Raw genomic sequence first — 12,343 nt, forward strand, 5'->3', positions numbered from 1 at the left:
CGGTTGAATTTATTACTGCGAGATAACGGGGTAAATTAATTGTGGGGGAGATAGGACTTATTTCGTGATTAAGTGGGGAGGAAGGGCTGAGGATTGTTGACACGTTTGAATGAGGGGTAGTGGAGGTTACGTTTGCGCAGAATTGGGGGTGGAAGGTCTAAAAAGGGGGAGGGCTTAATTTTAGTAAATGAAAGGACCTAACGTTCCACCTGAGACACACAGAGGTCGTTACTTACAAATGCCCTACATACATAAGGGTTCCGCCTGTGGTGGACAGAGGACGCTAGTTGCAGTTGCCATGTTGGTTCCACCTCTGACACAGAGAGGACAGCACTTATGTTGGACTTCTAATTATTCATTTAAAAATAAATGAGAAACTAACAAAACATTCTAAACTGAGTACAAACGGATACAAACGTAGAACAAACTGCAGAGTGAGTTCATTTGGAACAAAGGAAGCACCTGTGGCTATCTAGATACTAATAACAAAGCCTTGTCCCTCATTCGACCGAAAGAGAGGTTTGGGGACCATTATTTTTTTTACTGGAAGTTCATCGTAATACGGACTGACAACTGATGAAATTCGTTTGAAAACAAGCTGAATGAGGTAAGTTTGTTATGGCAAACAACAATGAGATGTATCGATTTATTAAGTCATGGTAAATGAATCTGAAGGGAAAACCTAACCTCTAATGTTGAGTATTTTGACTGTTGAGGGGTTGAAAGTGGGAATTCCTGGATTTTTGATAGTGTTATTGATTTTTTGGGGAAATATTGGTAATGACTAAATAGTTGATGGGTAAAACCTGAGGAAGTTACAAGGGATAGATCCGTTGAGTCCTTGTCTTGATGACTAACAGAGATAATATCAAAAGATGTCAATCAGCTGTAATATTTTACATTTGCTCATCTAACAAGATGATTTTGATCGATTTGGTTTCCTCTTCAAGATCAAAAAAACCTCCTCAAGATATAAGAAAATCTTTGAACTTGTGGAGTGATTAATCAGTGCAGCTCTTTCTTGATAAAATCACTCCAATCTCACTCCAATCTTCTCGTCCCACACAACATCCGTAATATAATCAAAATATTTGTCCCCAGCAAAAGTCAGGAGAATGTCCAAATACGTAGAATTGGCAAAGCTCCCCACGAATTACGCAAAACGAATGAATCGTTTGAGCAATCGTATATTCGGTGAGGTATTGAGACCGACTGACAACAAATCAATGAAAGTCGTCACTCTATTCAGCGAAAAGCCGGTGAACAAAGATCCTGCAATCGTCGACTACTACCCCCGGCATGTGGAAATCGGATCGCTGATGAAACATTTGAGGGCCTACGGCCTCTTCCGAAACGAGCACTTGGATTTCAAGGAGGAGATTGAGAGACAGAGGATTCTCAAAGGGAAGAAGCCCAGGAGAAAGTATCAAGGACCTCCGAAGGGAGAGACAAAGAAGAAGGAATAGGTTTAGTTGTTTTCAATCTGTTATGATAATTAATTCAATTTGCAATACATTTTTTCTTGGTGACAAGAATATTGAGTATCTGTAGATGATTGAGTTAATATCACATCCCCACGTCTTGGTGAGGATTGAGGTCTTTTATCTCCAAGTAAAACAATAAATAATATTTCGAGTCAGTAACATCCAGATAAAAATTGGAACATCGTGGACAGAGATTGCAGATGAAACGTAGAAGAATTGAGAGTCGTCTTCGTGTTTTTGGAGGGGATCCTCGTAGTGTCTTCTGAAGTCTCTATAATCGTCGAACTGTCCCAAACCATCAAGCCCTGTCTCTTCTGTTCTTTCAAACTCCCCTAAATCTCCTCTAATACTATCGATTCGTGTCTCAGCCTCGATGTTCGGTGTAGGTTCAGAAACAGAAGGTCGATCAGTGCTCAGAATTAGATTGTAAATCCAGGAGCTATTCAATAGCAGAACAGAACGGAATTTAAAGTTTCTCGATTGGAAATCACCACTTAAAATTAAAAGGCAAGTTTTTTGTAAAAATATTAGTTTTTAAAGTTCTATAATATTCCTGTTGCTTTCCTGAGCCGTTAATATGGACCTCAGAAGCTTCCAGATGTCCGAGAGCCTCTCTGAATGTTCCAAAATATTTCACAAACGTTTAAAATAATTTTTTCTATTGTGAAATAATTTTTCTTGGGTGCCATTCAATTCAAAATTTCCCCACATTTTTTAATTAGCTAATAATGGTGTAATTACCTGAAGGGAGCAACGCTCAGGTACGTTGGCAGTCCATCACAATACAATGAATAGTTTGTCCAGGAGGCGATGCCCAACAAAATCCTCCGCCCATACTGATTCTCGCAGACAACTGGAGATCCCGGATTACCAGCACAAGCTTTCAGCCCCTCGTCACTTTCAATCATCCCACAGAAGATGTTTTCTCGGTTGGAGATGGAGCCGTACATTCCCTGAGCGTAAGTGCAGATTCTCCAAGCGTTTGGCAGAACCTCGATGTACTGAACTGGTTTAGCGAAGACCCTCGAGGTCGGGAATACAGTGCTCTGCCAGCCGAACACCAGGCACGATTTGTAGTTGTCGTCCATCCTCAGGGGACCGATTTGAAGGGGTTTATTGTTCTTGGAGATTTCGTAGGGCTCTGACAGCTTCAGAAGGGCAATATTGTGGGCGAAATCCTGGAGTTCTGTGTAGAAGTCGTAGTCTGGGTGAATGTACGTCGCTTTTACACCAATTGCGCGTGCATTTCGACCGGTTGAACCTGCCAGGTGAACAAATATTGCCTGGAGGGGGATGAACACAGGGATTTATTAATTATTCGGGGGTTGTGTTGAAAAATTCTGTGGCTGGTCAGCCTCATGTTGTTTTAGTTGGTATTCTTACACTTCTCTTGAACATGACACACTGTGCAGCTGTCAGTACCCAATCTGGGGTAAGTAAAACACCACCACATGCTGAAATCGTTTGGAATTGAATTAAATACGGGAATTCACCGATCTGGAGACGTTTCGTTTGAACAAATCCACTTTCTGATTTTTTCACAGATAATATAAATGAAAGAAGCAGGAAGGTTAACATTGTTTTAGATGCATTTCGGGGGGAAATTTAACAATCATTTGTTATTTTAGATCTTTTATTCACTCACTTCATTTCAGATTCATTTGTTGGCAGTTATACAGATGAGAGAATGTGTACGAAAGTAGTAGAACACACACACACGCTCAGTACGAGGAGTCATCTTTCCTTATCCCCTAAAATCTCATTGAATGTTCGAAGGATTTTCTGGTCATTATAGGAACTATTTATACACATTGTAAAAATCTAATAGGAGACCCTAACATTTTCTATGGAGAATTATGAGTTTCTAATGGTGTTCCATAGATATTTGTGGAGAAAACGTTAGAGTCTCTCTTTAATTTTTTCATGCGTGTATTCACATATGGCTTTTTATGGTTAAACTGTCATTAAAATCACAAAAATATCAGAGTTCTAGATATGGAATCACGAAGAGTATTAGAGTTCTTCTTTCACGGTCTTGTCCTTCTCATCAGTCTCCTTGGTTTTCGCCTTCTTCTTCTGTTTTTTCTGCTTTGGTTTCTTTTCCAGAATTTTGGAATCTCCTGTGTCACCCTTTTCCTGCAGACACGAACTGTCTTCACCGACTAGGGCTCTCTCCTCACACAAGTACCTTGAAAAAAATTCAATTTCAAGCGTTGCTTTTTCAACGAGGACAATTTGCGTAGTTATTCACTATTCACAACTCCACCACTAATTTGTATATTCAAGTTGGAGACATTAATGAGATAGTTGAACCCTTACTTGATCAAAGGAATTTTTCCTTGGTGACTATAATACCAGTCTTGAACGTCAGAGTCATGATACTCGATTAAATGTTCGCAGTGGGACTTCAGGTGCGTAATCTCCGCCGAGGGCTTGTCCCAGAGTTCGTAGGGAATTCCCAAGTCCACCTTGACTCCCTTATCACTGTATTAATAACGAAACGTTCTGTTAATGATATGTTTAAACATAAATTGGAAGCTTTGTGGAAGCTTTGATATCGATTTGATACTTAACACTAAACCGTGAAGGGTCTGGAACGTTTGACTCATCCCTTTGGCGAATCTGGTGCTGTCCGTCCGTTCCTTGTGGATGTTGTAGTCAAGGATTCTGTCGCAGACGTGCTCCAGGGATTCCAGTAACCTTAATTCTCTGAAATTATGATAAATTCGTGATGAATCACGTCAAGGCACATCGAAAGAAATTTTCGATGATGATTATTTAAAACAAATGGGCCTTGAATGGACCTTTTAAGGGTTCGGAAGCTATAATAACATAAACGAAGAAAATCAAAATAACAAATAAATATCAAACAGCTTACGATTTTTTGTACTCTTTCTTCTTCTTCGGCTTGACATCATCCAGGGAATATCCCAACTCCAGGACATCGTGACTCTTACCAGTCTCTTCCAGCTTCGATTCGAGCTCGTGAGCCACTACTTTGCAGACTGAAATGAAAACAACGGGAAAATTTATGTTACTTTCCTGGAGGGTAAACACTTTAATTGGTAAATTATTAAAGTGCTTCTAATCATCTAATTGTAATCTATGAAAAAATAAGACAGTTGATAACTCAATAAATGATAAACTGTCATGGGAGAAAAAAGACTGACAAGGGGTTAGGGGGAGAGTGAGGTAACAATGAGAGTGAGGAGTGCGAAACATTAATTTTCTGCTAAATAATGAGGAAACAGCAATAAACACGCGAATAAATAATTATTTAAGTCAGTCTATCAAGTGCAATACATCAGAAATACTCCAATATATACGTAATACATGTATGAAATACATGTATGTATATTTATATAAATAAACAAAAAGCTTGTAACATAAAAAGAAAGCAAACAATTGAATTAAACAATATTGCCTTCCAATCAAACAATCTCGGGATAATTTTCCCACAAACCTTCACATTTGCTGGCATATTTGACTCCCTCGGCCTCCTCAGGGTCGGTGCACATCCCCTGGAGAACCAGGGCACTCAGTAGAAGTAATCGCAACATTAGATTGTTAACTAAAACACCCGGAACATCAACAATTACTCTGTGCTAACTCTTCACCAGGCTAAGCTTCACTTGGGGCCACCAAACACATGAGACACTTTATCAGATCTTCCTCAGGGTCATTTGATGCTTCGTGGGTATAGGGAATTCGATTCTAGGGGTCTTGACTCTTGACGTGTCCCTCGGGGATTAGCGCATCAACAGACAACAAATGCTAGACTTATGAGGTTATGGAATCGGGGGAAAATTGACTCTTATGGCTGCCGCTTTGCATAACCTACATGAAAACATCACAAGTGTAGACCAGCCTTTAATGACACCTCTGTACAATCTAATGTAAGCCGGCCTTGTGGTTGTTTCTACACAACCTGACACTGAATCGGTCAAACATAGTGTAAACCGGCCCGTGGCTGGCTCTGCGGCACTCGCAAGTGTAATCCGGCCTTGGTGCTGAATTTTGGTGATCAAGTGTAAACCGGCCTGACGACAGGCTATACAGAGACCACAAGTGTAATACGGCCGATGATTAAATTATCGATATTTTCAAAAATCGATTGTTGAATAATCGATATTTTCAAAAAATCGATTGTTGAATAATCGATATTGTCAAAAAAATCGATTGTCAAATAATCGATATTTAAAAAAATAGATTGTTAAATAATCCATTAAAAAAAATCGATATTCAAATAATCGATTACCTCCATAAATCTGGTAACTCCAGTAAGAACAAATACATCTATTAATTCACATTTTTTATTCGTTATTAACGTATAAGAATGTTCTTTTGCACAAAAAAATATCAGCAAATATATCTCCATTAATAAATCACAAAGCTGAATCATGTCGTGTATTCGGTGAAATCGTCCATCTGAACTCTCTTATTCGGTCGGGATGAGGACTCGTCGTTAGGACCATCTGGATTACTATTCGCTGTGTCCTGGATACGTTTCCTCAGTCGTTTTATGTGACGTAAACGCTCCAGCCAGTTTGATGCATACGGGTTGTGGCCATTTTGTTTCAAGGATGAAGACACCATGGAAGCAAGCTGAAATCATAAACGTATAAAATTAACAAAATGATTTTACCACATTCTAACGTTATCTATTATTTTTTCACCCGTCTCGCTCTCACCCCTTTGAAAAAAACAAGATGTCTACTCACATTAGCATGTAGCGCCAGTTGTCTTGACAAAATCGCCAGATTCTGATCGGAAATAATTTTCGGCTCACTATGTCCAATGTGTTCAGCGAGTTCCTCCCTGGCCTGGACAGTTACCTGATTAGTTCCATGATCAAGTGGCTGTATCACCACACATGCATAATTGAACTGTCCCTTGACCGTCTGAATGTTGTACTGTTCGCCACTCTCATTATAAACCACGGAAACATAATTATTTCCAATGTGTTGTTTCTTCGAAGTGCACTTGGGATCACTGGATTTAGTGGGCATCAGTGTGGCCACATGAAAAGCCACCTGAGTAACATCATCCTGCCATATGTAAGCAAAATTTCCATTCTCCCCATTTCGGTCCAATCCCCCGAGGAAGACATTCTCATCAGCATCCCTGAGTCTTATCAGAGTACCCAGCCTCTGAAGGAATTCCGTGTACCTCAGGGATCCGTGTTGATTAGCCAGAATCTCCACTTCGTTGGATGCCTGTCCAGGACCCACATAAAGTACACCTATTTTATGGGTCTCGTATGGCTGAATCCTGTCGAGATTTGTCACTGCTCGTTGAACAGCAGTCGTTTGGGGAACCAGCAGAGGTCTCTCAGTGCTGACACCAAAATGCGCCGTGTGATACAGCTGTAGAAAAACGAAACTGGGATTGATGCCAGTTCTGGGTGCCTCTTTGATCCGCGATGGTGGATTCGCCCCCTTCCTGATGCTTTCCCACTCCCTGGACTGCTTAACAGGAGACATCACCGAGATGGTGTGTCCACGATCACGAAAGGCGAAGGGAGGAAGTGACGAGGGATCCGGTCTGTCGTCCTTCTTCTCGAATATCCTGCCAATTGGGGGCTTCGTGTCGATACTTTGGGCTATTTGTTTGAGACTAGAATCAGAGGTGGAGGTGGACCTGGAGTACAACTGGGTTGGGGACTGTGGGGGTTTCGACTGGACGTGATACTGTCCCAGGACTTGAGACTGCCTGGTTTGGACGAAGAGATGGCTAGGGGCTTGACTCTGAGTCAGGGCTGTTGGGGAGGCGGGAACTGTGTTGCTTGTGCTGCTGGAGGTACTACTGCTGCTGGAGGTCTGATGGGGACCCTGGATTGCGCCTGGATAAGAGTGCTGTGACCTTAGAACATTCATCTGATCCGGTGCATGCTCCACTGCAGGTGGAGTTGTCCCCATTCCTGATATCTCCTCAGGAATCGCCTCGCAACTGACCCTCATATCCTTGGCATAAGCATTTTTCGCATGTTTCTTCAGTTCAGCATCGAGTTTCACATCAAATTCAGGATTCGTTTGTGGATCATTCTGAATGATAAGTTTATCCTTATTTAAAAAAGGATTTTTCCAACTGGCGCTCATCTCAGGACTGGAGTTTGACCTCCTCACAGGATTCCTGGACCTCCTAGAATCCTCATCCCCATCTTCAAGGCTCTCAGTGCTGTCCCTTGAGCTCTGACGAGAAGGGCTAGGCCGTCCTGGCGACCCCGGTATCGCAATTGGTCCAGACTCTGACCTCGACGACTTGGGATTCACCAGAGTCAACGGTAGAGCCTCGACAACTGGGATTTTTGAGTTCCCATCAGACCTGTCTTCACCCTCATCATCCAGGGAGTCCGTCGTCGTCGTTGACTCCTGACTTCTGTTGTTAGAAACAACTTCAGGCATTGGCATGTACAGAGCAGTGATATCCTGAAGAGGAAAGTCCTGAGGCACATCGAATTGCATCGAATTCTGAATCCTCATGATCCAGGACATATCCCCAGTGGGTCTTCGCACGTAGATCTCAGCCCATCCTTGGCACCAGCAGGCACAAGGAGAGTGCTCCTCCAGCTTCTGATCACACAAAATCTGCTCAAGTTTATTGGGCTCCGATAATTGTGCAGTCACCTCTTTGTCAGTCTTCTCCAACTTGTGATTCTCTCCGGAGAACTCCCTGCCTTTATCCCCCTGTTTGTCCACCTCCTCAAGTTCCAGTTTCTTGGTCTCCTCAGTGGGTGAATTAGCTGCTGTATTGGATGACGACTGTCTCGACAGTCTACTGCTCTCATCCTTAGAGCCCTCAGTACTTGAAGTTCTCCTCTGTATCCCCCCAGAGCCACCAGTTCCACTCCTGCTAAGGTAATCAGGTGTTGATCCAGACTTGCAGGCCACCCAACAATTATCACAGAGTCCACCTCTCATAGCTTTATTGCTACATCCACTCGTCGTAATAGTAATCAATCGAGTTCCCAGTAACCAAGTCATGGATTGTCCTTCTTTCAACAGAAAATCAGCAGCTGGTAGTCTTTTTGGTCTAGCTGTGTAAGTGGAGAAGGTATACCTAGCCATGAGATCCACACAAGTCTCAGTCAGTTCATTATGAAATGTCTTGAGGGATTCATTGATCTCGGGCTTCAAATCACCTCCCAACATCCTGTTCTGGAGTATTGGTCTCTCCCTGCGTCCTCTGCTTCCCTGTTCAGTGAGACTCGAGCTTCTCTTTCTATTGGAGGAGTCCTCATTGATCGAACTAAAGTCACTCTTCATCAGCTGTCCCTCCTCGAAGGGCACCAGGACATTTGCCTTGAGACCAGTCGTTATGAATTTAACGAAGTCTCGTCTGAAGGGCAGACGACACTTCAGGAACCATACTGCGATGACGTGGTGAGCCAGGGACACAGTGTAGTGATTATATTTGAAGGGATTTGTGTAGGGTAGGAGAATGGCGAAGACAGACATGTACTGATCACCAATGAAGCTCGCAAAGACCTTGGGGAGTCTCGTCAATGTCGACAGAAACTCCAGGATGGGAATGGCGATGTGGATAGTTGCAGAGATTTTCGAGAGATTCAGGAGAACTTCAGACAGTAATTTATTCATGGCGTCTCTCATCTCCAGGGTGCAGGTAGTGAGACTCGTGACACACTGGCTGGCACATTTAGCGGTCAAACCAACCTCCAGGCACTTTATCAAACGTTGTTGGAGATTTGGTTCGAGGTGTGCGTGGTAGGAAGCCAATGATGCCAGGACTGGAAACACATGAGCTCGAAAATCAGAGAGGGTGAACTTCTGGGGTACGTTGTAGAGGGATTCCGGGAGCCTCAGGGTTTTATCACTGACCATTGAACAGAGAGCAGCTGCCAGATAATCAATATCATTGCTATGCCTGGACAAGATTAATGCCCTGTTCTGCATCACCTGGGGCATCTCCTTCAGGATCAACTGAAGAACTTTCCAGTCTTTCTCCTGCTTTATGCAGGAAATCACAGCTTTGCAGGCATGGGCGAGAGATAAATGCGTTACTTGACATGAGATATGTTGAAGAGGAGCTGGACTCAGGGGTGGAGGAGGACTGTTACCACCACCACCTGAGGACATGCGTTCTGGTGGCGAGGGGGCATGCTCCAGGACTAAGTATGGACTGAAATGCGTCACAACACCGGTGACACTGTCAGGAAAGCCCAGGTGGTACAGAGAATTCGCTCGAATCTTCAGGAAACATTCGAACACCAGATACCTGATTGTCGATATCTCGTGAAAGATATGTGGGTCCTTGTAGTGCTGCTCCAGATGGCTAACTAGGATCCTGTAAGCCCGAATAGCATGGCTCGACGGTAGATTATATATCTTAATCACCAGGACTTTAATCACCCCAACGACAGCAGTCTTAATGTCCTTGATATCGGCATCCGCCGATATGGGTGTTTCCGAGGCAAACGGTTTGTTAATTATTTTCTCCAGGATATCCAGCAGCTCCAGACACCGTTTGGTCTCGCATTCATAACACAGATCGATGAGTAGATTGGCAGCGACATTACGAATCGTAATGTCTGGATCCATATCGACATGTTGGAGATAGGGCACGACAATTCTCTCGATCAATTCGTCCTCGTACCTGGACCTGTTCACCTGGATGACTTTCGTAACAACATCCAGGACCTTTACCCTGATGTTGGTCCTCGTTTCCGTCTTGTAGTAGCGTTCCATCAGCGTCGCCAATTTCGACTGCCACTTGTAGTAGGTGGGGCCAATGGAAGCTGCCCTGTGATCAACAAGTTTGAGAATGGATATCTCGGGTCGAGCGTCAGAGCACCTCTCCACGAGTTCGTAGAATCGTTGAAGACATCCGTTGTACTGCGAACTGTCCACCAGGTTCTCAATGCTGTTTATGGTCTCGTGAAGGCTCGAGGAGACTTGTTTGGTGGCTGGTTGATTGCTGGTCTCAGTGTGGGCAATCACTTGTTCGATTATGTCGAGGACAACGCCCCAGGTGGGCTCCTGGAGGTCAGGGCCAAATTTATTGACTAATCGTTGGATGGAGAGAGTCACCTCGTACATGACAATGGGATGATTACACTTCAGGGCTTCAACGAACGAGGGAAGGACTGAGATGGGAGTGCACTCGAGCTTGGGGATCCTGTGGGTCCCCCAAAGGCCCATATTCACGTAAAAGACAGCCCCTCGGAGGAGACGGACGTCTCGTTGGAAATTTGGATCCTGAAGGAGTCTGCACATCGTGTACAGGGCTGCATGGCCCATGTGTGTGCCCAGGAGCTTTCTCATTATTTTCCAGCTGATCTGGCAGTAGCTCTCGACGTTCACTGATCGACACAAAGCTGTTATGAAGGTCTGGAGGGAGTCTGATTGCAGGTTTATGTTGTAGCCGACTATTGTGTCCAGGGTGTCCAGACAGCCTGACACCACCTCTGTACTATTGCTGTAGTAGCAGAGGTGACAGATATATTGAACGAGACCCGATATTATGTCTTCATCAATGTACGCAGAATTGTACTTGATAACGTTCACCAGGAGGGAGAGGAATTCAGCTCCTCGTTTGCCATCACCTCCAGTTACTATTGGCATCCACTCCAGGAGGAATGGACCCATCTTTTCCTCGAGATGGAGAATGTCCTTGCCGTTGTCGGTGAGCTTCTGGAGGAGCTCCAGCCGAGGACTTATGTCTTCGATTATGTCGTGGTCTTTCACTACTTTGAAGAATTTAACCCGCATCAGGGAGGACAACTTTGTGTACTGACCCTGAACCAGACAACAGAGGAAGTTCAGGGCTATGTGACGGTGCTCTCGGGGGACGTCCTTGTTTAGGAGGTCTTCTACCAGACTCCAGAGACGCTCCGGTGCTCTCTGAGGGAATGAATGGGAGTGTTATTGCAGTGGGTTGATTCATTAATTCATTAGTTAGACAACAAGAAAATATAGAAGAGAAAAGATTCAGATATTTTAATTAATTGGTCGATACGATAATTTTTTCGATGTGATTGGTCAAATAATAATGAAAACACTCACGTCCTCCCATTGTTGATTCAGAACTGGATCACAGAGATCTTTGATAGCTTTCGTCCTCTGGTGGACCGGACTCTCCGAGCTTATCACCTTCTCGATGTCCTGAGTCAGAGTAAAATCCTCTCGAGTCTTGTAATTACCTGGTAACCGATTATTCCCGGGTTTTAAGGTGTACTTGGAAAGGGTCACGTGATCATAATTCGCGAAGGCAAAAAAACTGTTGAAACAATGGCTTTATTAGAATCAAACAGAATTACCAGCTTGCGAAAATAATAAACGAACGCTGGTAATTGGGTTTGGTCTATCAAAAAAATCTTTGTTGCTGTCTACAATGTCAGTTTGAGGTTATGTATCGATTTCCACATCACTCCACCTGAGCCTTAATCCGGCCAATTGTTGATAACAGGACTATTGTTGAGTACTAACCTTTGTTTATACGAAAAAATTGCTTGAGCTTGTCAATGGCCTTGTTGTCCTTGTCTTTAGAATTCATCTTTGACACTAGAACATTTTCGGGAGTTGATCAAGCGACCAGAAGCGATGGGTCAGCTGTTCTTGGCGGTGGTAGTCACGGTGGACTGATTGACATTCCAATATTGAGGGATATTATCCTGGTATGCACCGGGAATTGCCAGAGCTCAGCTGATACTCGCGCATATTTTTTTTTCTCCCATCGAGACAAAAACATGAGCACCATGATATCAGTTATCATCAGGTGCCAACGGGAGATTTAATTTTAGTGATTCGAGGTGACACAAGATGGCGGCGGAAGTATGGCGAGACAAGGTCGAATGACTTCACTTGATGTTTGTCAGAGACTAGCACAAGTTGATATTTTTC

General features: G+C 43.5%; 4 protein-coding genes across 4 annotated transcripts; 1 reads left to right on the forward strand and 3 right to left on the reverse strand.

The window, feature by feature from the left end:
- The first annotated feature begins 298 nt into the window (after positions 1-298).
- On the forward strand, positions 299-1,657 carry LOC135169485 (small ribosomal subunit protein mS33). The gene is made up of 2 exons (XM_064134538.1): positions 299-607; positions 1,102-1,657. The coding sequence occupies exon 2, from the start codon at positions 1,116-1,118 to the stop codon at positions 1,464-1,466; it is 351 nt and encodes a 116-aa protein (XP_063990608.1). The 5' UTR covers positions 299-607; positions 1,102-1,115; the 3' UTR covers positions 1,467-1,657.
- On the reverse strand, positions 1,602-3,222 carry LOC135169809 (kallikrein 1-related peptidase b21-like). Its single transcript, XM_064135110.1, has 4 exons — positions 3,180-3,222; positions 2,868-3,013; positions 2,226-2,767; positions 1,602-1,923 (listed from the first exon to the last, which is right to left on the reverse strand). The coding sequence occupies exons 1-4, from the start codon at positions 3,220-3,222 to the stop codon at positions 1,602-1,604; spliced, it is 1,053 nt and encodes a 350-aa protein (XP_063991180.1).
- LOC135169478 (protein canopy homolog 3) lies at positions 3,100-5,284 on the reverse strand. Its single transcript, XM_064134531.1, has 5 exons — positions 4,948-5,284; positions 4,363-4,489; positions 4,059-4,193; positions 3,804-3,968; positions 3,100-3,672 (listed from the first exon to the last, which is right to left on the reverse strand). The coding sequence occupies exons 1-5, from the start codon at positions 5,042-5,044 to the stop codon at positions 3,498-3,500; spliced, it is 699 nt and encodes a 232-aa protein (XP_063990601.1). The 5' UTR covers positions 5,045-5,284; the 3' UTR covers positions 3,100-3,497.
- Positions 5,285-5,781: 497 nt separating this feature from the next.
- On the reverse strand, positions 5,782-12,185 carry LOC135169866 (tuberin). The gene is made up of 4 exons (XM_064135253.1): positions 11,930-12,185; positions 11,507-11,643; positions 6,206-11,344; positions 5,782-6,089 (listed from the first exon to the last, which is right to left on the reverse strand). Exons 1-4 carry the CDS (start codon positions 11,994-11,996, stop codon positions 5,883-5,885), a joined length of 5,550 nt encoding a protein of 1,849 aa, XP_063991323.1. The 5' UTR covers positions 11,997-12,185; the 3' UTR covers positions 5,782-5,882.
- Positions 12,186-12,343: the final 158 nt, after the last annotated feature.

The sequence above is a fragment of the Diachasmimorpha longicaudata genome, chromosome 15, assembly GCF_034640455.1.
Source record: "Diachasmimorpha longicaudata isolate KC_UGA_2023 chromosome 15, iyDiaLong2, whole genome shotgun sequence".
Classification (NCBI taxonomy): Eukaryota; Metazoa; Arthropoda; class Insecta; order Hymenoptera; family Braconidae; genus Diachasmimorpha; species Diachasmimorpha longicaudata.